General features: G+C 44.5%; 1 protein-coding gene across 1 annotated transcript in view; it reads right to left on the bottom strand.

Moving 5' to 3' along the window:
- Window positions 1–13,605, bottom strand: part of syt6a (synaptotagmin VIa) — a gene marked incomplete at its 5' end in the record, with an annotated part of 35,492 nt that extends 21,887 nt beyond the window's left edge. The window contains one exon of the mRNA XM_047340141.1: window positions 13,551–13,605. Coding sequence (XP_047196097.1) covers window positions 13,551–13,605 — 55 coding nt within the window. The remainder of the gene's footprint in view (window positions 1–13,550) is intronic.
- Window positions 13,606–24,072: the final 10,467 nt, after the last annotated feature.

Raw genomic sequence — 24,072 nt, 5'->3', positions numbered from 1 at the left:
TCTGTGAACGTATTACTCCCCCCGGACACCACCTCCCCTGACAGCGTGGGACTGCACTGACCTCAGGGTTTATTGGTGATTACACCCCATGCAGTGGACGAGTGGACTATCACTGTCCTGCCGTGAATCAAAAATGGTTCTTTGCAGGTTCTTTCGTGCTGGGAAAAAACAAAGCAAGCCCTCTATCCACAGTCAATACTTCAGAGGCTGAATCAATCTCACTCCAGAGCTCCTTCAGGTGGGTGTTCGGTGCCGGAGGGCGTGGAGGAGAAGAACCGCGGTGTGAGGAGCGAGTAAACTACCAGGTATTGACCTCTGAGCTGCAGTAACAGGCTTGAATGCAGCTGCAGCTCCAGCGTTTAAACAAACGTTGGCATTTCTTAATGTTTAAGCGGAGCAGCATCGAGCTTTGTCCCATTCATGCAACCGGTGGCTCGGCTCCTCGCTGCCTCTTTGCACGTTGCAGCACGACGTTCGTTTGATTCCTGGAAGTCGAGCGGCGATATTACTTCCCCAAAACAGGACAGGTCTGGATGTCATCAGGTTTTTTCTGAGGTTGCACAAATGTAATTAGAGAGCAAAGTGAAGCCTGAGGGTCGTTTCTTTTATTTTTTTCAACTCATCAAGCGCTTTCAAATCTAACCTGGTTTCCATGGTAACCTGGTCATTAGAGAGAATTTGCAATCTCTCTGTTTGCTGTGACCAAGTGACTCATCTTCAGCAGGAAAAGTCCACTCACACTGAAGAAGCTGTTTTACACACAGGTCAGAGACAACCTTCAGTTTGATGGGCTGTGTAACACTGAGGTGAACGCACGCAGCAGCTTTATAGTCCTTTATAGTGCAAATGTATTTCACTCTTAACTAAGTGTATCTGCTCAAGAGATATAAAGTTTAACACAGTATTATACAGCGGAAATAAGATTACACCCCCTATAAGAATATTAAAATCTGCTTTTATTTGATTCTGCACCAAATTGTACAAACTGTAAATCAGATTTTACATTTTTGTAACAATCCGGCTAAAAGTGAAACGCAGATCCAGAGAACATCAAGAGGTTAATGGATGGATGGATGGAGAGAGAGAGAGAGAGAGAGAGAGAGAGAGAGAGAGAGAGAGAGAGAGAGAGAGATGGATAGATAGATAGATAGATAGATAGATAGATAGATAGATAGATAGATAGGTAGGTAGGTAGGTAGGTAGGTAGATAGATAGATAGATAGATAGATAGATAGATAGATAGATAGATAGATAGATAGATAGATAGATAGATAGATAGATAGATAGAGCATCAGCTGCCTCTACGTGCGTTGCCACCATCCTTCGATAAAGTAAGAAAGCTCATTTATGATAATGATAATGTTGCTGAGCTAGCTGTCATCCTCAGCAGGAACCATGGACGCGGCTCCAGATCCACGTGAGACGAGCCTTTGTTAGGTTTCTTTGCAAATTGGCCTTTTTCACAGTGGACATTTTGACATGTCGTAGTCGGTGGGGGGGGGGTTTGCACAGGTGTTACTGATAACATTAACAATGGCTCTTTTCACTTCCAGCGTACCGGCAGAGATATCCCTGTGTGACAGTGAGCCGGCAGGAACAATACCCGGACCCTGAAGGTTACACGCCGCTAAATGGAACCCAGCCACCATTCATGTCATTATGTACACATGTGGGTTTTTCCTACGGTGTCAAAATGTCTGCCGTGAAAAAAGGCCTCAAAAGAAACCGTCAAGAGGAGAAGAACCTGTTAACATTAGCAAGGAAGTGTTGGATTCATTAGTCTTGCTCAAAGGCAACCGGCAGCCACCGACGCATCATTTCAATACCTTAAATGTCAATAAGACTTCTAGGAACATTTATATTATTTATTAGTTATAGATGATTTTCAACCAGATTGTGATATATACTGTGTTGTTCCTCTTTAACTTCACTGTTCTTTCCCCCATATTGTTATAAATCAGTATTATTACATACCATTGTTATTCAGTTTATCAGTATTCTTGGAGTGAAACAAGATTCAGCACCTCTCCAAAAGATTATTTCCACCCAGTCTCTAACTCCTCTCAGTGATCGATCGCTATAAAATGGCTGCTCTGTACTGTCAGCCCTGTTTACCTAGAGGGAGATAAGGACGCTGGTGAATAATGTTTTATATCTGTCACATGACAGCTGATATTTCCACAGGAAGGAGAGAATGACAAAAAAAAAATGACAAGGTATAAAGTTAAAAGTCAAATATCCGACTCGCTGGCTTCGATTCTGACATTTTAAAAATAATCCTTCACCCAAATTCTGGTGCGTCATCCTCATAATACTCAGATACATGTATTTCTTCGAATTACAATGTGGTTGTGGTGGTGCTTCGGAAAATGTAAAAAGTAATTTACATGCAAATATAAAGTGAAACAGATTCTCGTACAGTTTGATTGTTTTCAAGGTTTCTACGATTACCGAAGAAAACTGTTCAAGGAAAAGTTCAATTAGGCCACTTTAATTAACGGCACCTCGCAAAATCGTTGCATCAACCGACCTCGGCACAAAATGGGCTTTGTTGTTTCGCCACAACCTCCTTGAAGTGTAAATTCTCCCGAGCACACTTGTCGCAAAACTGTCAGCAGTGGTTCCCCTGTCTTCTTCCCCTGAGGGGGGAAATAATACGCTCTAATCTTGATGTGGGTACCTCAGCCATTTTCGGATTTCTGTATCCCGTGGTGTCTTTTTCAGAGCCATCAGAAAATCCCATAATCCCCCAGATCCCCAAAATCCTAAAGCCCCGCTACATGCGAAGAGGAGTTTAAACCCCCGACAGATCAGGCGGAGGTGTGAAGAAGAATTTGTGGCTGTGTCAAAAATAAAATTCCACTTTCACACTTCGCCAAAGTGGAAAAAAGACGCTGTGTTTATGGGAGAACTCTCTCTAATGAGCCTAATAAAGTATGGCTCAGTAATTATCCTTACTTAAAATACTTCGAAACCTATTACCCTTTGCTTTAATTTGAATTAATCTGTTTCTGGCAATAGTGCAAACACACTCAGAGAAGAGGCTTCCTACTCGGAGCAACCGGCTGTTGTGGCAGTAAAGATAAAAGGGGGACGAACCCTTGAAAGACAGGAAACAGAGTCGTCAGCCCAAAGCCAAAGAAGCTAAATATCGGATAAGAGATCAAACGCAGACAAAAGATTCAGGGGAGGCACTTTCCACTTAAAACCATTGGCCCATGTTTGTCAGCTCCGTCTGGTTGACATGTTCCAACCTGCGAGGCCAAGATATACTGTCAAGTGGAAATATGTTCAAATATTTGTCAGAGCGGAGGGGTGGGGGGGGGAGAGTTTTATATTTTTTTCTTCCTGTCACAGTTTTGACTAAAAATATATGCGACAGAGACGTCTTGTCCAGGAAACGATGGAAAGACTCCGTGGCAGCTGACGGACGCCGGGAAGCCGAGGATAAATATCTGCTGCTGAGATGGAAATATATTTCATGTTTTCTCATCCCACGTTATTTAAGATGAAGATGAAACTCCGAGCGAGAGCATCTGTAATTTCTGAACAAGCTGTAACCGCTCAGAAAAGGTGATTTGCATCAGATGCCTTTGTTGGTTTCAGATTCATTAGGTCGGGCATTGTGCAGCTTGTTGTAGATAATGATGCACATCTTTGTGATTCTATAGGAGCGAGTGCAGGGGCGTCCTTAACAATACGCTTTCCAAGTGTGAAGGTGATAAAAGTCTTGAGATATGCGAGCCTCATACAGACAGAGAGATTTCTGGAATTATTAGACGGAAAAATATGTCCATTTATTTGATCGATGTGACTCACTTGTCCGTTCTCTGAATATAAAGCTTTATCAGGTCGTCAATTAGCTAAACTTGGCACAAAGGCTGGAAACAGTTTGCCTTTCGCCGTCCAACAGTAAGAAAATGAGCCGAGAAGCCAAGAAATTGACGATGCATCTTGTCAGGTTTCGAGCTTAGTGTCCAAACCACTGTGGTTTGGACAAATCAGCATCGAAATACCGACAACAGGTGTGTGTCCCATTTCAGGCGCTGCATCCTTCAGAGGCTGCATTTGAAATTAGCTACGCAGACGGCCAAGCTGCAGAAAGTGCAGTGGCTCAGGTTAGCACAATCCATTTTGGTTTGATGCTCTTTACATTGGTGGAATCGGTCTAAGGTTGCCATGCTTGTGGTCTACTCCCTTCAGGACGTTCCGAACGATGCTGCCCCTGTCTCTTCTCTTTTCAGACCCCCACGTCCTGTCAGGTTTCCCTCCTGTGTGGTTACTTCCTCCGCCCTAATGTGCTTCACCTGCGTGTCCTCTCCTTCCCTGTCTTCGTGTGTATTTAGTTTGCGTGTTTCCCTCGAGCATTTTTCCAGAATGCAGCCAACTCTGTTCCTACTTCCAGCGATCATTTTCCTCGTGTTAGGCCTTCGTGTACCGTACCTTTCCCTGACACCTCTCCAAGCCGTAGCTTTACTCCTTTGTGATACCGTTGCCTGTTTTTTCGACTGCTCTTTGAGTCCTGACCAGACTCTGAACATACCTTCGTCTGAGTCATGCTTTTGAGCCCTGTGCTACATCTCTGCCCTTAACACCTACACATTGTGAAAATCCTGGACTCCTGCTCTTATCCATCCATCCATCAGACATCTGACGTTGGACTAGAAGCAGCAGGTTCCACCTTGGGCAGGTTGGAGATCCACCACATCGCCCCAATCCTTTAAATACTGCTACTCAATCTGTGTCCATTTCCAAAGAACGTCCTTGAGCATTAATTATATTACATTTTTCTAGGTGGAATGATTTATGATGATAATAAAATCAGATTTATACTCCAGTTTTTTAAATAACCAACCTCCTGTGAATCAATTTTCCGTCGTGTCTCACACTCTGTGACTTGTGCTTCCACAGTCTCACGCCGTAACGACTTGAGTTGGCTAATGGACTTCAGAGGGTTCATACAATGTGCCAGCACTCACACTCAATAATCCACCCGAGAGAGACTCTCAGAAAGCTGTTATCTCCTCCACGAGTGTGAAGTTAATCAAAGCGCGGCCTCTCGTCTCCCCCACATCTTAAAAATCCTCCGCACGGTTTAAAAGCCGTCGTCGTCTACGCAGGAAAGTTGAAATATTCAACTCGTTTACAACATCCAGTTCATTTGGCCCGGCGCACGTTCTCCCTCGTGCCAAATGTCATTTGACGAGGAATCCGCTGTGTGCCGGTGCCAGCCGGGCGCCGCGGTGCAGCCTCCCGTGGGGCTGTGTTGAGTTTCGTCCAGTATTAGCATCTGGTCCTATCACACAATTAACCTGCTTGTTGACCAGGAGCCCCTATCTCTGTCGCACAGCCTTCAGCGTGCCAGGTTGCCTTTATGCACGGGCGCCGTTTGCAGAGAGCGCAAACATTGAACTAGATTGCAGAGCTCCACAGGCTCAAGAGAAAGTAAACATTAAGAAATAAGAAAAGAAGAATTAGCAGATTGTGTGCACATTTGCATTTTTGTTGCCGCTCACATGACTTGGGATTCATGTGTGTTGCAAAAAAATCAATCCGTTACTCATTAACCGTTCAACTGCATTGTGACTTCCCTCAGGCAACCAATAAAAGAATATTGATTTTCCGACGAATAACTCACTTTCCTAAACATCCGACTCGTGAAAAATGGGATTTAAATTATGCAAAGGGTCGAGGATTGACAACATTTTAATGGCGTTTAATTGTGGGCGCATTAAAGTGACACATAAATAGTTCGAAGTGGGAAAAAAGGGATGTTTGCATGCAGTTATAAACAATTACTGAAGAATAAATGGCAACTATTTTGAGTTTAAGTAGAATTCATTGCTTTTCTAATTTGAAGCATTGCTTTTCTGATAAGACGTGAATATCTTTAACGTATCCAGCAACGTTTATCACCACCATCAGTTAATCAGTTAATCAGCAAAGTCATTTCCCACCTCCACTAACACTGCTGCTTTGGAAACTACAGAAATTTAACCGAGCTAAACCTAAACTTAAACTTTAATTCAGGTTTCCATGTTAAAGTAAACATTGTCTGGAAAGAATAAATAGCGCAAACCACTGACGGCGTGTTTCAAACTGTGCTAAGCGAGATGTCAGCCTCGGCGCCGCGGCACAAGACACTGGAGATTTGTCTTGTTTACTCAAATAAACAGAAAAAAGCTTCAGCTCTGTGACTGTTGGGAAATCTTGCTCTCGAACCCTCAGGAGGTAAAAAAAAAAAAGGAGAAAGAACCGTACATATCTATGAACTGTCTCCTTAACGGCAGTAAGCAAACTTCAGTCCAGATACGTTCAACTGTGGCATTAAAACACCGCAGGTTAGCAGGGTCGGTTCAGGGGGCAAGGTTCTGGTGATATTCAAATTTTTCCTATTATGAAAAGACCAAGAACCAACAATGAAATTCTTCTAATATCCAAACCCTGACATACACAGTTCTATCCTCTACCTCTGTCCTTGTCCTGGTTGGATATCCAGCCTCCACCTACAGGCCCATCCATCGCTCTGACCTTCACAGGCTTAGTGGGGATTCAGACCAGGACCGGAGCAGCTGCACTGTTGTGGGACCGTATCCAGGTCCACATGAAATACAATCCTGCTGGAGCAACCGATTTTTGCCTTTAAAGGCTAATGTGACAGTTTTTTATACAACCCACAGTGGGAAAGTGTTTCATCTCTCTGTTCCAAACTGTCACGTCGCAGAGTCATGCAGCAGGAATGTTCGCCTGCGTGCGTGTGATTGTCGGCGGATGATGTCACGTTGCGCCGAAGCAAAAGTTGAGCTTGAGTTAATTCTTCTGCTGGAAAACCCTGTGTTGTTTTTCGCCAAAGTTCTTTGCTCTGGCACCTCCAGCTGGCAGCGACACACTCGTCCCCTTGGCTCGGTTTCTTAAGGTTGTTCTTTTGAGACAATGCCTTTGGTGTCAGCGCCCTGAGACTGTGGAACAACCTGCCAGAGGACATCAGACTTTACCGAGTCGGTTCCTGCTTTTTTTATTTATTTATTCTCTCCTCAAAGCCGGGCCGGCACTGAGCGACTTCAGAAATGTTACTGTTGAATTCCATTCGTCTGAAATGTGAAGCCAGAGCTCAGGATTTATGTGTCATCGCACTGTGTCGTCCGACTGTCTGACACGACCTCACTGCTCACACTGACAGAAAACAGGGCTGAGGTCGGGGAATCGACTCGTGACTAGACTTCAACTGTGAGGGAGGACTGAAGACGGCCGACCAAGAAATTCATCCGACCGTCCAATGAGCAGTTGGGGGAGCATCTGACCTCTCCTCGCACTTCTCCCCCACCCCCGCACACTGGACGACAAATGACGCACAACAAATGGTAGGATTGTCATCATTACATCACCATGAGGTCAACCATCATATGTTATAACGACAACTCTACGATTGCCGGATCTCGTCCCTCTGAAGCTTTTCATTGACACCTTGTTCGTTTTCTCACAGATCTGCAGCCGGCGAGACTTCAGTCTTCTAATCCTTCCTCCGAGCGTCACGTGTAGTTTGGATTATTTCACCCTCAGCAGTGACAGACAGAGATCCCTCTCCATAGGTGCTATGAGCGTCTGATCTCGCGTCTCCTCGCCATCGCCCCTCGTCTCCTCGGCAGCCCGAGTCACCGAGGTAACGACCACGTGACCTGCGGTTTCGTCTGCATCCCGCCCGATCCATCATCCTCCCCGGGCCTTGTCTCCGAGACTCAACTCATCACACTGTAACTAATGAATTTTTACTGTACAGAGAGCTATAAATATTATATCCATTATGAAGTAGTATGATTTGTTTTATACGAGATCTGGAGCAAAAGGATGTCGTAAACCTGCCGGAGTTAGAATACAGGAGCTCATGAGAACCAGGGCAGCAGGTGGACCCTCATGATCAAATAATAAACGCTGACAATTTACGACAGCACGATGCTTGAGGACCTTTATCGATCCGGGCCCCGCGCCGCCGCGTGGATGCATTCATTTCCAGAATTATCACAATAAAACTAACAGGGCCGCAATCTGGCACCAGTAAAAATAGCTTAAGCTCATTTTCAGTCTCAGTAATTTGCAACCACCAGGGATTTTAAATGGATGTGCTACATCCATTACAGGCAGATGTTATGAGCCCGTGGTATTGCACCGTGAAAGCTTCTGCTCCCGTCAGAAAATGTTTCATTGCCGTGAAACACTGCATTGTTGCTCGTGATGAATAAATACGACGTGCAGCTTGCCCTGTCATGTGTGCGAGGGGGGGGCTGTGAGTGATGCCCGAGTGGGACGAGGCTATGCGGCTTCTTAACGCCGCTGATTAGGTTCAGGGAAACATATGTGGGAGAAACATAATAGAAACGTTAATATGTTTTGGCACCTTCTTAAGAGCCCATTAAAATGTTTGATTGTTTACCAGGGGCTGTGAGGGCGATTCATATTTTATCCACTTCGTTTAAAAGGCAAAGCGGCGCAATCAATATGTGTAAATCATATAATAATTATATGTGTTGTTTGGCTGTGTTGAGAAGTAGAATTTAAAAGGAATAGTTGGACATGCAGAAGAAAATTCTTGGACGCTGCATTTAAAGAGAGACAGGTTAGCCAGTTCCCCCAGTTCAGGGTCTTTACGTTTAAGCCTTTATCAGTTGTAGCTTCTTATTTACCGTACAGACCATAGGCTGCATATAAAGATGGACGACATGACAGCTCCCCAGTATCTATCTCAGAGCCCATCGGATGTCGTGTGATGATGAATTAGCCTCTGAGAGCAACGGGAAAAAACGTTTAAGGCTTGAATAGCGGAGACAAGACAGTCGGACTGGTTCAGCCCCCGGTAGAGAATAGTAACAAGTGAGGACAAATCATCATGATCATGCAGTAAAGCTCATGAACCCCGCCTCCTCCATGTTAGCAGACAGGACATGGACCAAACTGAGTGCAAGTTAGAGTTGAGTTTTCATTTGTTATATGATGACATGAAAACATAACTCATCCAATAGCTTTTGAGTTATTGTTGCTTTTGGACAGAGCTTGAGCTAAGATAAGATAAGTGAAGCTAACCACCTGTAACTTACTTTATATTTAAAATACAGATACTAGAGTGGCGTCAGTCTTCTCATCTGGGGTTTCTGAAGGAAACTACCTCTGTACGGGACTTTTGAATGACTTTGTGCACTTTATTCTCTGCTGTACTGGGTTTTTGTTTGGACTTTGAACATAGTATTTCCCGTTTTACTTTGTAGTTCTTATCTTCTGTTTGTCTGCTTTCCCCTCTGATATGATTGGCTGCCCCGCCCCGATGGGATCCACCTGCGTTCACTCATCTCCATCGTGTATTTCCTCTCTGAGCGCCTCACTCTTCTCTGTCTGTTCTGCTCGGTTTACTCCTGCTCTGCTGCTGCCATGTTCCCTGGTGTTTTCTTTTGGAGTTTTTCGATTTCCCTGAGTCTGTGTCTGCATATCTTCTAAAACTGTTAGTGATATTTGTCTCAGGCTTAATCACATCTTTACTCTCAAGGACACGTCAAATTATGCTAACACAAAACCCCTCAAAGTAAGAAAATATAAATGTCACCACATCAGTTTTCTTTGGGACAGGGGGGAGGGGGGGGTTGCAGGACCTTGGTTCGGCCTGACCTCCGGCCCCGGGGCCCTGAATGATGTCGGCAAACAACAGGTCAGCAAGAGGAAATGATGCATTCATCACTGACTCTGCTGAATAAACCGAGGCCTGACATTTGGGACCCGGAAGCCATCGGCCTCATGATGCATTACGGCTCAGCTGATAACAAGAGAAACGACGAGCACAAAGCGTTTCATCAAGAGGAACCGAGTCGGCTGTGCCCAGAACCCGCGAGGGCTCGGCTGCTGAATCCACTTATATCTCCTCCGTGTATCAATCCATCGGAGCTTGATGAATGATTATCGATTTGTCTAATGCAGATGCATCCCAGCGGCTCCTCCTCGTCGTGGACACACAGTATTAAAACAGGTAAATGGTTTTAGTGGTTAATCGGTGTTTGGGTGACGTTAATCCCCCAGAAATGACTCTTGAGCTATTTCACATTCAAAGAGAAACAATTGATTAACCGCTGACGGATGCCGTGTGATTTTGTAAAGATATACTACTGCCACAAAAGCGAAAAAAGCTACTGGTGCAAACCTCCGCAGCAGAAACTGTCCTTATCGACTTTTCTTCAAAACACCGGCCCCGTTTGAAATAAAAAACCTAAATTTATATTCACCTGTACCGGACGAAAAACAGTGAGAGGGAAGCGTGCCTCTGGGGTGTTTTGTTTTTTTATCTTTGCTGGTGGTGTTTGGGAAGAGATCACAGCGTTCAGCCGCAGCACGAGGTCGCGTGAAAGCTTTGCTGTTGACTGCAGCTGCAACGTGAGATTCAGTCAGAAGCACCCGAGGTCGTAATGAAATAAAGGCTTTTAAGCTCACTGCCGCTCCAGACTCTCGTGGATTACATGGTACTTTTTTTATTCAATTTATTTTCCTATGAGTTTAGATGGAAAGTGTCATCGTGGAACAACGTCCTCACTAATGTGTTTATTGGTAACTTGTTAACAGGGTTCAAGATTATTTTAAAGAAGTGTTTGGTGAATGTTACACCTGCAATGATGGGCCACAAGTTCAGTGCTTTGTTTTCAGAGAGCCTCAAAGTTTGTTCCTCAAAGTTACGTGACTATTGACTAAATAATTAATTGTGGAGTTTGGTGTCACGACCAAGAAGCTTGATCAGGACGCCCTCAACGACAGATGAATATCTAAGAAAGGCAGTGGAGGATCTTGGATTTTTGAGAATCAGGGGCCATAAAGGGTCCTAAATTTACATGTGGCTAATGATAACATCCATGAACAATTCCTGCTTCAGTCAGGTGCACATTTAAAGGTTCGGTGTGTAGAATTTAGAGACATCTAGTGGTGAAGTGTCATGTTGCAGCTGAACACCCCTCACCTCACCCTCCCCTTCCAAACATTGTTCTTACTTTGTCCAGTCTGGGCTCCTGTAAAAAACATGGCGGCCTCCGTAGAGAGGACTCGCTCCTGATGTAAATATAAAGTATTTAAATATAAAGTATTTAAATATAAAAGGCCCATTCTATGGTAAAGAAAACAACAATTTGTACAATTTAGATGAAACACATCACTAGTATTATTTTATATTCAATTTCTGCCAATAGATCCTTTTAACCTAAATCTTACACACTGAACCTTTAAGTCATTCCATGTTTAGCTCTGTACCACACATCAATGAATAGATTTGAAAAAGTTGTTCCATAGCAAATTTGTCTTGGCCCAGATCTGTCCCACATCCCACATATCCAACATCTGACCTATAATCTGAGGGAAATGATGGCGCTTGTTCACCAGATCTGAGCCACGAGTAAACCACAGCCAAACCCCCTGGATCTGCCCCTTTTTGTGAGAAGCATCCTGCGAGTGCAGCATTTAGCAAAGTGTGTTTGCATCCATCATCTGTTTGTTTTATTTTATTTGTAGATGAATTGTGTCTCAGGAGGAAGCAGATCTAGAGTCTAATCTCACAGAGATCGGTGGATGAGAAATGTGTTTAGGGATTTTCCGGCTGCAGAGCTTAACAGATCTGGGTGTTTTACCATAATGGATCCGGCTATCAGCACCAGTCTTTGCAGCCATTTATGTTTCAGTGGCAGCTTCGCCCTGCAGAGTGTTTCCCTCGGAGATGCAACACTCAGCCGCATCACAAACGCACAAATCTCCTCCTCTCTATTAGCTTCTTGTGTCTCTGCTTAACAAGTGCAATCATTGTCTGTCTTGCAGGATCCCGTCGTTTACAAGAGCAATATTGTTTCGGCTCTTTGACGGCCTGGTTTATTGATCCAGGCCGCGGCGCTGTCAAAACGCAGGCCCAATTTTATATCACACTGAAACAAATTGAAGCTGGAAGTGTCCGTCAGCGAGCTCAGCGTTATCTCCCCCATCCTCCCCCCCCAGTGCATCCAGAGCTGTGTGCTTTACCTGGGTTTATCACACCGCTCTGCACTATTGCTCGCACGCTAAGCTCCCCACATGGGGACGTTTTACAGGCCGGCTTTAGTGAGTGACATTTTAACAAGAAGTCATAAGACATGTCGCAGAAGAGAGGGGAGAAGACAAAATGCCACAATCCCTGAATCCACTCTCAAAGAAAAGGAAAGACCACCCCTGTGGCTATTCTGATCACACACAATCATGTCAACGCAGCCCACTGCACACACAAACACACACACACACACACATGGATGCATGCACTTGGTCACATGCGCTTTGTACCCATGTACTTTATATCTGCACATGTCCAGAGCAGAGCCACAATCACAAACGCACACACACACACACACACACACACAGGCTGCCAGGGAAGGGCCACTGGGGTCCAGTCATGGCAGGAGGCAGCAGAAAGCTGATAAGGCTAGATTTGTTAAATTCAGCCTTCTCCCAAAGCTGCTGCTGCTACTGGTGGAGGGGGGGGGGGAATAATAAAATAACTGCACTGTAGGAACAGGTGGAGGGAGTCGGGGGATCCAAGTGAACCGCAGAGATAAACATACACAGGATTAACGCTCGGCTCGGTTGTAAAGGTTGTAAATCTAAATCCTTAAGATACTTTTTGATGATTTCACGCGACGGTTTGTACTTTAAATCCTGAGTGACAACGTGGCAGATGACCATCAGAATAACACAATCCTCCCCCGCCCCTCACACACACACACACCCAGGCTGACACGAGGCAGGGGGGGGGGTGTCCTGCTGTATCTCTCCCCCCATTAGCCCCACAGCCCTGGCGTTTCATCAAAGTGTCAGGATGCGCGTTGATCAAACCCAGCGAGGGCGAGGAGCAGGGAAGGAAAAGTGACACAAGCAAACAGAAGCAGACAAGAGGCATAAATAGAAAAACACGCACATGCACCCAAAGCAGTGACCTGACTTAACATTTTGCACTATGCAGCTCCTCACCTCCGACGAACAGGTGAACCAGATCACTTCTCTTCAATAATGGATAAAAGCTGTGGAACAGGACGAGTCAATATGTGGACGAGATACCAGGGGTGCTCACAGCAGTGTAATGGGCAGAGGTGTGTAAGATAGAGACGGAAAGTGCAGCTGCAGACATCCAGTCTAATCAAATATTAACACGCTGCTTCATAAATGATAGAGAGGAGTATGATACAGTCGGAGAGAAGCTACCGAACAGAGCCGGAGAAGTAGTTTTACATCAGTGTGGATTAGTCAAAAGTAAAAACACATCCCCAGCGATGACTGATTAACAAATAAAAGAGCCAGGGCTGCTCTGCATCCGTCCTCCGCATCCGAGAGCCTCTCACAACCCCCCACCCCTCTTCCCCAGCCAACTGACAACCTGCAACCTGTTTCCCAAGCCGGGGGGGGGGGATGGAGAGAAATCAATCGACAAACGCAAACAAAGAAGCCAAAAGAAAAGAGGCTCGAAAACCGTCAGATTTTACAACAACTGATTCTATGTGCTGTGACAGCTTTGTACTCACCAGTGTCAGAGTCTCTCACTTTTTCCTCTCTTGATCTCTCACTCTCTCTCTCTCTCTCTCTCTCTCTCTCTCTCTCTCTCCCACACACACACACACACACACTTCTCCCCTCGCTCTGTGTCTCCTCTCTTTTCTCTCTCTCTCTCTCCCCCCCACTCACCCTCTCTCTCCGATCCTCTCCCTTGCCTGCTCCTGCACAGAATGAGGCTCCACTGCGCTCGGGAACCCTGTTTCTATGGCAGTGTGAGCAAGCAGGCAAGTCAGCAGGATGCTGTAGTGCAAATGTCTAGGGGGCAGATCCCTCACTCAGCCCAGCGAACAGTCAAACAAGCTCAATAGCCTTGTGCTGAAACACCCGCGAGCCACTTCAACTTCTGTTGCGGAAAAGCATTGTTGAGAGCCAGCATGCTGTGAAGGGGGAGAGAAAGCAAGAGATATTAAAAAACAAAAAAACAACAACCCTGCAATGGGAATATTTACTTGCTCCCTAAAAACACGGGCAATGCAGCAAAAAAGAAAGGGAAACATGCACAAGTTTAAGGTGCATGAATATTGATGCTCCTCATACATATCAAAGCTGTTCTGTGAATAGATGTCCAGATAACACGTTCAAAGAGTTGTTCTATTTCTACATGGAATGGGATTAGGCAAATGCGTCATGTGGGATCAAAAGAGACTCTTCATCTTCATCTGTGTGTGTGTGTGTGTCTGTGTGTGTGTGTGTGTGTGTGTGTTTTTTGATGAGCAACACATACAAGCTCTTTCTGCTTTGTTCTCTGTGAGGAGAGCAGGGCGGCGAGCTGCTGTGATGAACACATGTGCACATCCACGCTTCAAGTGGCACACACCACTGATTTAATAAGCACGCCACAGACTGCAGCTCTGACTGTGGTCATGCGACATATTGCACCACAATCAGTACCATCTTCAACAGAGAGAGCGAGAGAGAGAGAGAGAGAGGGAGGGAGGAGAGATGGAGGGGTGGGGGAAGAAAGTGCAACCCCCTCAGTCTTCCCTCTCTCTAGATTAGCATCAGCTCCTCAACAGCCTGTGGTCCGCAGAGGACGCTCCTCTGACCAGAGGCTCCCAACTGCAGGAGCCACCTTGAAATCAATTAGATGTGCAACTGTGACAAAAGAAATAGAAATTAATTGCGTTGGAAGCTGCTGCGTACATGTGTGAAATGGTGCAGTTTCGTGATTGTGATCCTAGGAAGCGTGTTCATGGATAACATGCACAGATTAATCAGGGGAACACGGTGGTTTCGGGGTTTTTTTTTGCATAATGCATTAAACTGAAATACTCATGCATAATGTATTTTAAAACTCTTGTGTGATGCTACAATACATTGGCTTGTCCTTGATTCATATTTTATCTCCTAAGCCATCAGGACACCTCCAAGGTTTTCAGACCATCTTGTGAAGAAAAGGACGTAGGTCCCAGTGACGCCGCCCTCTAGTGGCTGTAGTGATAAGGATGGAAGTAGCAGAGGAGGAAAATGTTCAACACAGGCTTTTCATTGACTGATTCTGAACCACAGCGAAAACTAGTTGAAAACACAATAATGATGTGTATATATTTTGTTTTGCTATAACTTATTTTATCCTTTTCTTTTGCCATAACTTCTAAATGAAGCTGTATTGTTATTCTGGTGTCTTTGATTTTACACGACTTGTCTTTGATGCGTTTTATTCTTGTTTTAGTTTGTCCTCTTTCAGAAACACTTTGTAATCACCATTCTGAAAGATGCTATTTAAAATAAAGCTATTATCTTTAATACGATCTCCTTTTCATATCGTGTACTTGTTAGCAACATCATTCATTTCTGGTCATTTTTTGTGTCCATCTAGCGAATCTAAATTCATTCTTCTCTTTTAGCTCTGTCTTTGGTCTCCGGGAAAGTCCAGAGGGAAATATCCGTCTATTTAGCTGCTAACTGCTCCGGCACCGCTCAGCAGCTGCTCTCTAACTGCATCTGTCTGCTGGTGGCTGCTGAGCAGGTAATGACAGTGGACTCTGCGCTGCAAACGGCTGCTAATGACACCACGAGCGCGGCGAGGGGGTGAATCCAAGGAGCACGCTCACTGACCAGACAGAAACAGAACGAGCTGAAACCCTAAAGTTCAACCAAGCTGAGTGGAGTGGATAATTCTCTGCACCTTTTTTTTTTTTACTGTAACCACGATGTGAAAACTCAAACCTCAACAAAAACATTGGAACCCAGAACGCAATGTTTTCGTAAACCTAACCAAATCTTAAACATGGTATTTTACACATCGTGAAATAAGATTTGTTTATATGAACATGCTGCAGAACGAAAGAATAACTGGTGTAAGGAAATTGTGTCACTGGCGTCAAAGATCAGCTCCTGTAAAAATCCCGAGTTCTGTCTGAACACGTCCAACAGCACATCCCGCTAAGAGGATTACTCTGATTCTGACCGGCAGCACATCCTTTCATTTCTTTGACAATTTAAATCAAATGAGAGCAAAGAAGAGAACACGTCTAATATCAAAGAGACAGATGGACCCCGATCCGCCGGCCGCTCCTTGTGCTGTAGCTGCTGCAAACAGCAGAAACAACAATATCCTTTAAATATTAATACCGCGTGACAGGTCGGTTTTTTAAGAGGCGAGCAGCGTGACAATCGGCTGACGGCGGCTCGACAAGGTCCTGACGGCTGTAAGCGGAGGGAAAGTGATGCCTCAGCGGAAGGTGAAGCGCTGATGAGCCAAACGAGCGTCAGTATTTACGAGCTTAATGGGACAGAAAAGCCTCTTTCCCGCTTTTCAAAACATCTGCTAACATCTGGCTTTTCTTGCTCTTTCAGGTCAAATGACTGCAGAAGATAACGTGACACACACGTGAACACGCTTATTTCTTCTTCTTTATTTTGAGGTTATAGACGCTGGACTTTTTCTGGGCGACGTTACGATGCACGTCGAACTCCCGGGCATAAGCGCGTAAATAGCCACGAACGTTTGTGTACATTTAATTTTTTTACATCTTGGGAACAACAACGATTACTTTTCTTCGTATCCTGCAAAATGCAACACTGGCAATACAGTGAGGTGCGAGGAATATAACCTTCCGTCCTAAATTACCTTCTATTCATGCATAAAGGGAGATTTAATATAAGAACAGTCAAGATTTTAAAGTTACAAGTGGCTTATTTTTGAATAAAACGTGGACAGATGGTATATTTAACTGTGTGTCCTCGTTATACAAATACAGTATATAGCAGCACAGTAATTAAAAGCCTGGTAGAGTCAAGCTCATACACATAAAACATGCTACACACATATCCCTGCAAATCACATCAATCTGGGTAATTACCGAGCTGTAATGAAAGGTCAACATTTCAAACGCAGACTTCCTGAAGCACGATTAATTGATTATTTTTTCGCCGCTTCGGGGCAAGACGTGTAAACAGAGCACCGGCAAATTCTCACCGAAGACCTATTTCTCCTTTTCCCTTTTCGTGACAAGCTATTCTACTATTTGTCAGGTAAACATGCATCAACATTTACATACAACAAAAGAAGTACTAGATTAAATATCAGTGAGAACACGAGGCAACATTAGAATTCCTCCTCAGTCGTGTTTCTGTCCACCTGATAAATACGAGTCCAATTTCCACTCTTCCTGTGGCTCTGGTTCGACTCCTGAGGGAAATATCCGGCTCCTTAAACAGCTAAACGCTGCACTGTGTTCACCAGCAGGTCACTAACTACGTCTGTCTGCTGTTTGGTGGGAAAAAGGGGGGGTTTGTTGTCAGTATTCACAAACACCGATTCGTGTACGACACAGGATCTGAGCTGAGTTCTCTGAACGACAAACCTCTGCAGCAGCAGAGACAGATCAATGAGGAGAATTAGACTATAAACTCTCCTTCACCTCATTCTAAGCTACAACCAGATGTGGCACAAGTACACACATTCGTTACTCAAGAAGAAGTACAGATACTCGAGTAGAAGTAGAAGTAAATTCAACCTCTTTACTACACTAAAAGTATAAAAGTACAACCTCTGAAATGTACTCAGAAGGTCAGATTTCCCTCTGACCTTCTGAACATTTCTACCAACTGTGTCTGTGCCAAGACAAGGATATTTGACTAAATAAAATAAAGAACAATAACCTCAAAACAGTGGTTAAAGCCACAAAAGATGTATGAGCATTAATAATCATAATGTGCACAACGTGTTGAATGAAGTATTTTTCATTTTGCTAAGGGGGCTGGGGAATGTTTTGTTGCTGTGCTTCATCGTCGGTGTTGTTAACGTTGTCAGTGACGTTGGCTGATTCTTCACTTTGCTCCGTGCTGTTTCTCCTTGTCAGGGACCTACTTGCAGCGCGTCTCCTCTTGTCTGTTTTCGTCTCGATGCCTCTTTTAATGCCGTGTTACATATTGTCCGTGACGCACTGATGGATAAACTGCATCGAATCATCTCTTCTGTGTTCCTGTCTCATCCGTTTAGGTTGAAATCTGTTTTGATGTCGGGAAGGCGGATCTTGATAATACAAATATAAAACATTCCACACAACTGGCCCACATACGGCATTGGGATGATGCTTCTTGGGCGATCCGCCATTTGCTTTGTGCTATTCGGGCCATATTCACCATTTATCACATGGGCCCCTTCAGGTTGGCATCCAGATTCCACCTTGCCTAGAGCATTTTGTCCAGGCCACAATACGGCCAGAAGTTTCACATCATTGCCTGAAGTGGTCCACATCTGTATGCCGTTTGGGAATGCATTAAAACAGAAGGAACGAGGCTAAAAGATTGTAAACACAGCAGAAGTGTCGAGGTGCGTGTAACTGGTGTCAGGACGAGGACAGAATCCACTAGTTCTTCCTTATTAGAAATGCAAATAGCCACAACAGAGTGTGTCCCAGCGGACTGCAGGAAATGTTATCAGGGCAAACATGAGACGAGAGAGGGAAGAGAGGCAGGTTCCCGTGTGGTCCAGAGTAATGAGGGTCTTGACCTGACTCCAGGGTCTGAAGAGAAGCACACAAAGACCTCCACAGGCCATGAATACACATGGTCCAGCTCTCTGCATGGTCCCTGCTGGGACTGACACATATGGTTTGCAACCATTAACGTGTGCATGCTTGCACCAGTCGAGGCGCAGAGCGGCAGCAGGCATTTGTTTTCGGGCTTCACCTGGTGCAAGCATGCGAGGGGAACCAATGAGCTCACAAAACCGATTGCAGCGCTGCAGGCGGTGAATTATCCTGCGGGTCGATGGCGACGTCGGTGGAGGTGACGGCACCGAGGGCTCAGCGAGGTGCGGCTGAAACACCGCAACACAAAACGTGTTCTTTGTCTGGGGCTGTTTTGCAGAGGAAAAGGTCACCGGGTGCCATGTTATGTTCTGGTGCTATGAACAGGATCCGAATTTGATAAATGACTAAACGCAAAGACACAACAACAGCAACCGCACACACACACAAAGGAAATGTGAATCCACCATGATGCTGGGCCACTGATGAAAACACAGATGTGAGATAATGTAAAGTGCGGAGCAGCAAAAAGCAGAATTCACTTTTAAAGCAGATAGAATTTGCCCCTGGATGGATGATAAATCAATTCCTCCCGGAGCAGCAACCGGAGCATGTGTAGCTGACGAACGTAAGTGGATTAACACTGATTAGGAATCACTCAGGGTCCAATTCCACCCGAGGGACCGAACAGGAAAGTCGCCGCGCTACAAAGTGCAAACCTTGAATAAATCAGGGACAGAACATTTAGCTGCTCTGTGTTAATTTAGCGACTCTGCTCACAACAAAGCCAGAAATACCCTGAGTAACGGAGTGTAACTAAGTATTATACTCGAGTATTGTACTTAAAGGTGAGGTAATCGACACTGGTACATTGTCAAATTCTATTTGTACACCAGTTGTATTCGATTTGTGTATATTTCTACTGCATGTTTGTAACAGCTATGGTAACTTTTCATATTAAAATTTCATCCTTTATCCCTTCATCTGTGTCGTTAGCAATTAGAACAAGCTGACATTTCCCGTAGTAACGTCTCAGGTTCTTTCATTTAAACAATAATTACAGTTGAGTCGAGGAATTAAATATTTTATTGAACAATAGATTAGAGAAATGTCAAAAACACCAACGCAGATTTTTATCGGAAAACGTTTCCTTCTTATAATTACTCTTTTCATTTGTGGTCTCACGACTCTAATGAACATAGATTAATCTACCGGTTACAACCTGTCAGAGGTGTTAACGACACAGTGTACAGAAATACGATGATATATCAGAAACGGTTTTCTGAAGAACGAGTGATACGTTTTGAGTGTTAATATCTATTGAAATGAAAGTATAGAAACTTGTACGCTTCATCCAGCACTGATCAGACTGTTGATCTGATAATGAAGAGATTTCCTAATGACACGGTCAATCAGAGGCTCTGGTGCCATCGTCTCTTTACCTGCGTTTATCCAGAGTTAATCACGGCCTTAAGCAAACAGAACGGGAGATTTAATTCCTCTAGCGGTGGCTCCTTTCACTTTATTCCCGATTTGCTCTAATTGCACATAAGAGCATCACTTAACGAGCAGCTCACTGACCCGTTTCCAGATCGTTACTCTCATCGTGTCTCCACTGTTTCCTTTGGCTCGTTTTCTGGGTCAGAACTCGCCTCCAAACCGACGACAACCTCTGTCTGCAAAGTACATTTGTCCACTTCAAAAAAAAATGGTGGCTTTTATTCTTTTAATTTGAGCTCAGACTCGATGCAAAGCAGAGAAAAGTCTTGCTGGTGTCGTTCTGACGCCTTCGGCCACATCTACACTACTAGCTTTTAGTTTGAAAACAGCATTTTCAAACTAAAACGATCTCTGTCTACACGTTTTGACTCCGTATCAGTGTTAATCCCCCTCTAACACACCTGGAAAATACATATCACGTTACTATCACGTACACTGGGCACGTGCGAGCTGATGTTAACAGGAATTTCTCGATTAATAAGTCGTCTCCAACGCCTTTAAGTAGATGGATCATCGTTGATTTGGAAAACTTCACGCCGCTTCTTTCTAGCAATATATCGGCAAACGTAGACTCAAGTCAGATCTACACTCAGTTCTGTTGGAGGGGGCAGATGTTGACTGATGACTCCTCTTCTAGAACCGACCTCAACCGAGCTGCGGTCGCACAGACGGAGCCGGACGATCTTTTATTTTGAAAAATGAACCCCCGTCACCAAAGGACGAGGCTAGAGGAGGTTCACTTCTCTGACCCCCTTGGAAAAGAGGACAGGGGCCTAGTGATTAGTCAGGATCATTTTTTACGTGTGAATATCTTTATAATTAATGAAGCAGAATTAACACGTTATTCTGACAAACCCTAATTCTACTGGATCCATCTGCACACGATGTCTCATGATCTCCTGCTTTGTTTTTGAAAGCACAAACCCGGAGCTTTGCTTCAACTACAAAGAAATGTGTGTTTTACATAAAAGTACGACCTATTATCCTCGCGAGTACAAAGGTTTTTAATTTATTTCAGTTTCAGTTTCCAGTCTGCTTGTTCTTCCACTGAGAGCTTTTTTTAATCACACTGGTATTGGTCCTCAGAGAGAAACAGTTTTCTGCTCCCAGGCTGATTTCACTGCAGATTTTCACTCATCATAATTCCTTACCTGTTTGACAAGGACGTGCAGGAGCTGAAACTTTCTCTCGGGGGAGGAACAGAGCGTCCTGCTTTTTAGGAGAAGGACAAAGCCCGTGATCTGACCGGCCCCCTACTTTAAACACATTCATCATCCCGCTGAGCTGCAGCTTTTCAACACAGAAATCATCAAAAAATCAGTATAATCAGTTCCTCCTCTGAGCCCGTGAAGCCTTATCTGAGTCATGAGGTATTAATTATGAAAAACGAGAGCTTTTATTCTTGTGTGTTTCTTTTCTAGGAAGGTTGACGCTGGTGCTTTGCTGCTGGAGAATGTGGATAAAGCAACAGCCTGAATAGAGACAGGACTTCAAAAGTGCTCGGGCTCTTCCAGGGGGGTCACTCCTCCCCAGGGACGCCACTCAGCACAATTCATCGTTTTTAATGAACCGTACATCAAGAGCCTGCCGTCCTCTCAGGCCCGGAAAAAAACCACATTGGATCTGCTCGTGGTCGGTGGCCCCATCCGGAAACAACTAAGTAGAGTTCAAAGGGAACCGAGCTCGGTGCCGGAGGAGCGTGTTCCCGAGGGCCTGACGCTGGGAGAATGAAAACCTCGCTCAGTATTCACCTGAGGAGATTCACTACCACCGGCTGTAATCCCTCCATGCCTCCGCAAAGGCAAACCTGGAACTGTGCATTAACTCGGGAAAGGATGTGAAGAGGGTTGAAGGAGAGACTTAAGCATGACTGGACTCGAGAGGTGCCAGCGTGAGAGCCTTTCCAGGGACTCTGGGAGGGTTTCTGCTGCTTTAATGAAGGAAAAGAGGTTTTTTTTTATCTCTAGTGTCTGTTATTTATTGCTTTTCACAACACACTTTAACTTGATCTGTATTTAACACTGTATCATTTGAGGGTCGCAGGTCGACTGGGGGCCAATCCCAGATGATATTAAACGAGAAGTGGCCGACGTGGGGGCGACGCTCGGAGACAAACTACCACCCACACTCACGTTCACACCGACGGACACTTTAGAGTTTAGATTTAAACTGAAGAGCGATTCCAAAATTGTTTAAAATAAGCATTTCACGTAAAGCAAAGGGAAAAATCAAGACATTTCAAAGTGGTAAAATATTGTTAAGTATATAAGCTGATAACAAAACCCCGGCTTCTCCGATTTCACGTGTGTGTCCTACGACATTCCAGGCATGGCTGTGTATTTCTACCTGTGCAGAATTCATTTCTATAACTTTGCATGACGCATTCAGTGGCACCGACGTTGCTCCTGACATTATTCATGTCTTTTCACACCAAGCAGCGACTGTCCAGTGAGGACAACAACACCAGGCTTCCACTGCAGACGAGACTGTGTTAACAAGAGCTCGGAGGGTGGCGTCTTTTTTTAGCCTTTTCGCAAAACCCAAACACACAAGAGCAAGAAGCACAGGGAGCGGATTTACGTGTGTGTGTGTGTGTGTGTGTGTGTGTGTGTGTGTACCTCTTCGAACATAAGCCACGAACGTTGGATTCAGGAAATTCTCTAAAAAAATCACTACACGACATAGCTTTAAAGCAACACTAGTTTTCATACCTTGATTAAATGCTTTAAAATCAATTTGATGGCACTTAAACTCATACTAGGGAGAATGTCATGTCTGTCATTGCCACAGCGACCCCTGGAGGCCTGGTACTGCACCATGTAACTCTGGTGGGGGCCGTGCTGCAACTTTACGACCTGCTTTACTGCAAAGGTCACACACCGACAACCAGCTTATTAGCAGAGACAACCAACTCGCTGTTTTACAAAGGCTTTTTTGCAAATTAATACATTTGTCTAATGCCAAAATGTTTTGTTGGTCTTTGTGCGTCTCTGCACTTTACATGTACATCAAAATATGTGCTAATACTCCAATAACATTGTATTTTACTACCTGATAGTACACATTCAACCGCTTAGCAAACAAACAGTGAATGGGCTGAACGTGAGGATTTCAGCTGAACCACAACACTGTCACTCGTCTCTCATTCTGTTTGTCGTGTTAGTTTTCATCTCAAATGACAAACAACACATTTGTTTCTGAGGTTGTCGGTTTCTTCCCCATCAGCTTGTCAACAAATGCACGATGTGTGTGACGCGCAACTCAAATCTCTGTCTTGCTTGTCCAAGTATGTAAATTAAGGAGCCAATCAGAATGACTGATATGACATTTCTCTTCATCGATTTAAATAATCGAATAATGTTTATTTTAATGTAAAAATAGCAACGTTAAGTAGCTTTACACGTGAATACAACAACGTTTCTTCGTTCTACATTTTGTACAAGGAGCTTTGTAACCTCAGACGCAGCTTCAGCCTCATGATTTGTCTCCTAGAAATTACATCTAGGTCGTATCAGTTAACTGTAAATCAGCTTTTGTCGTTTTGAAAAAATAATCTGTGGCTGGTTTATATTCCTAATGTGCTGATAGTAAAGGATTTGATAACCTTTAACTTACGAACCCTTTGGAAACTTATCACAGAGCCGTAACCATTTTAAAACTCTAAGAATAGATCCACTGGTAATCCTGATCAAAGCGAAGGCACAGAAGCTTTTCACTGAGCCACAGCGGGGAAATATCGTTTCCTGATGGAGTGAGGCAGAGGCCGGATCCTTCAGCACTTCTCCTTCCAGCGGTGTGAGCAGTCCGCTGAGAGTGTTTCTGTTTCCTCTCTGAATGCATCGCGGCTCTCACACTCTGACACATTCTCTTCTCAGTCTCCAGGCCGAACGCCACAGCAGCGGCCCCGGCGGCTGTAAAAGCTCGTTCCAATCAAAACGTTTAATCTGTGGACTGTATAGGATGTTGAAGACGGACTCATTACCATGTGGGATGTGTTGGTATGCAGAGCCCA

Source organism: Hippoglossus stenolepis, chromosome 6 (genome assembly GCF_022539355.2).
Source record: "Hippoglossus stenolepis isolate QCI-W04-F060 chromosome 6, HSTE1.2, whole genome shotgun sequence".
Lineage (NCBI taxonomy): Eukaryota > Metazoa > Chordata > Actinopteri > Pleuronectiformes > Pleuronectidae > Hippoglossus > Hippoglossus stenolepis.
This window is presented reverse-complemented; position numbering and strand designations above follow the sequence as displayed.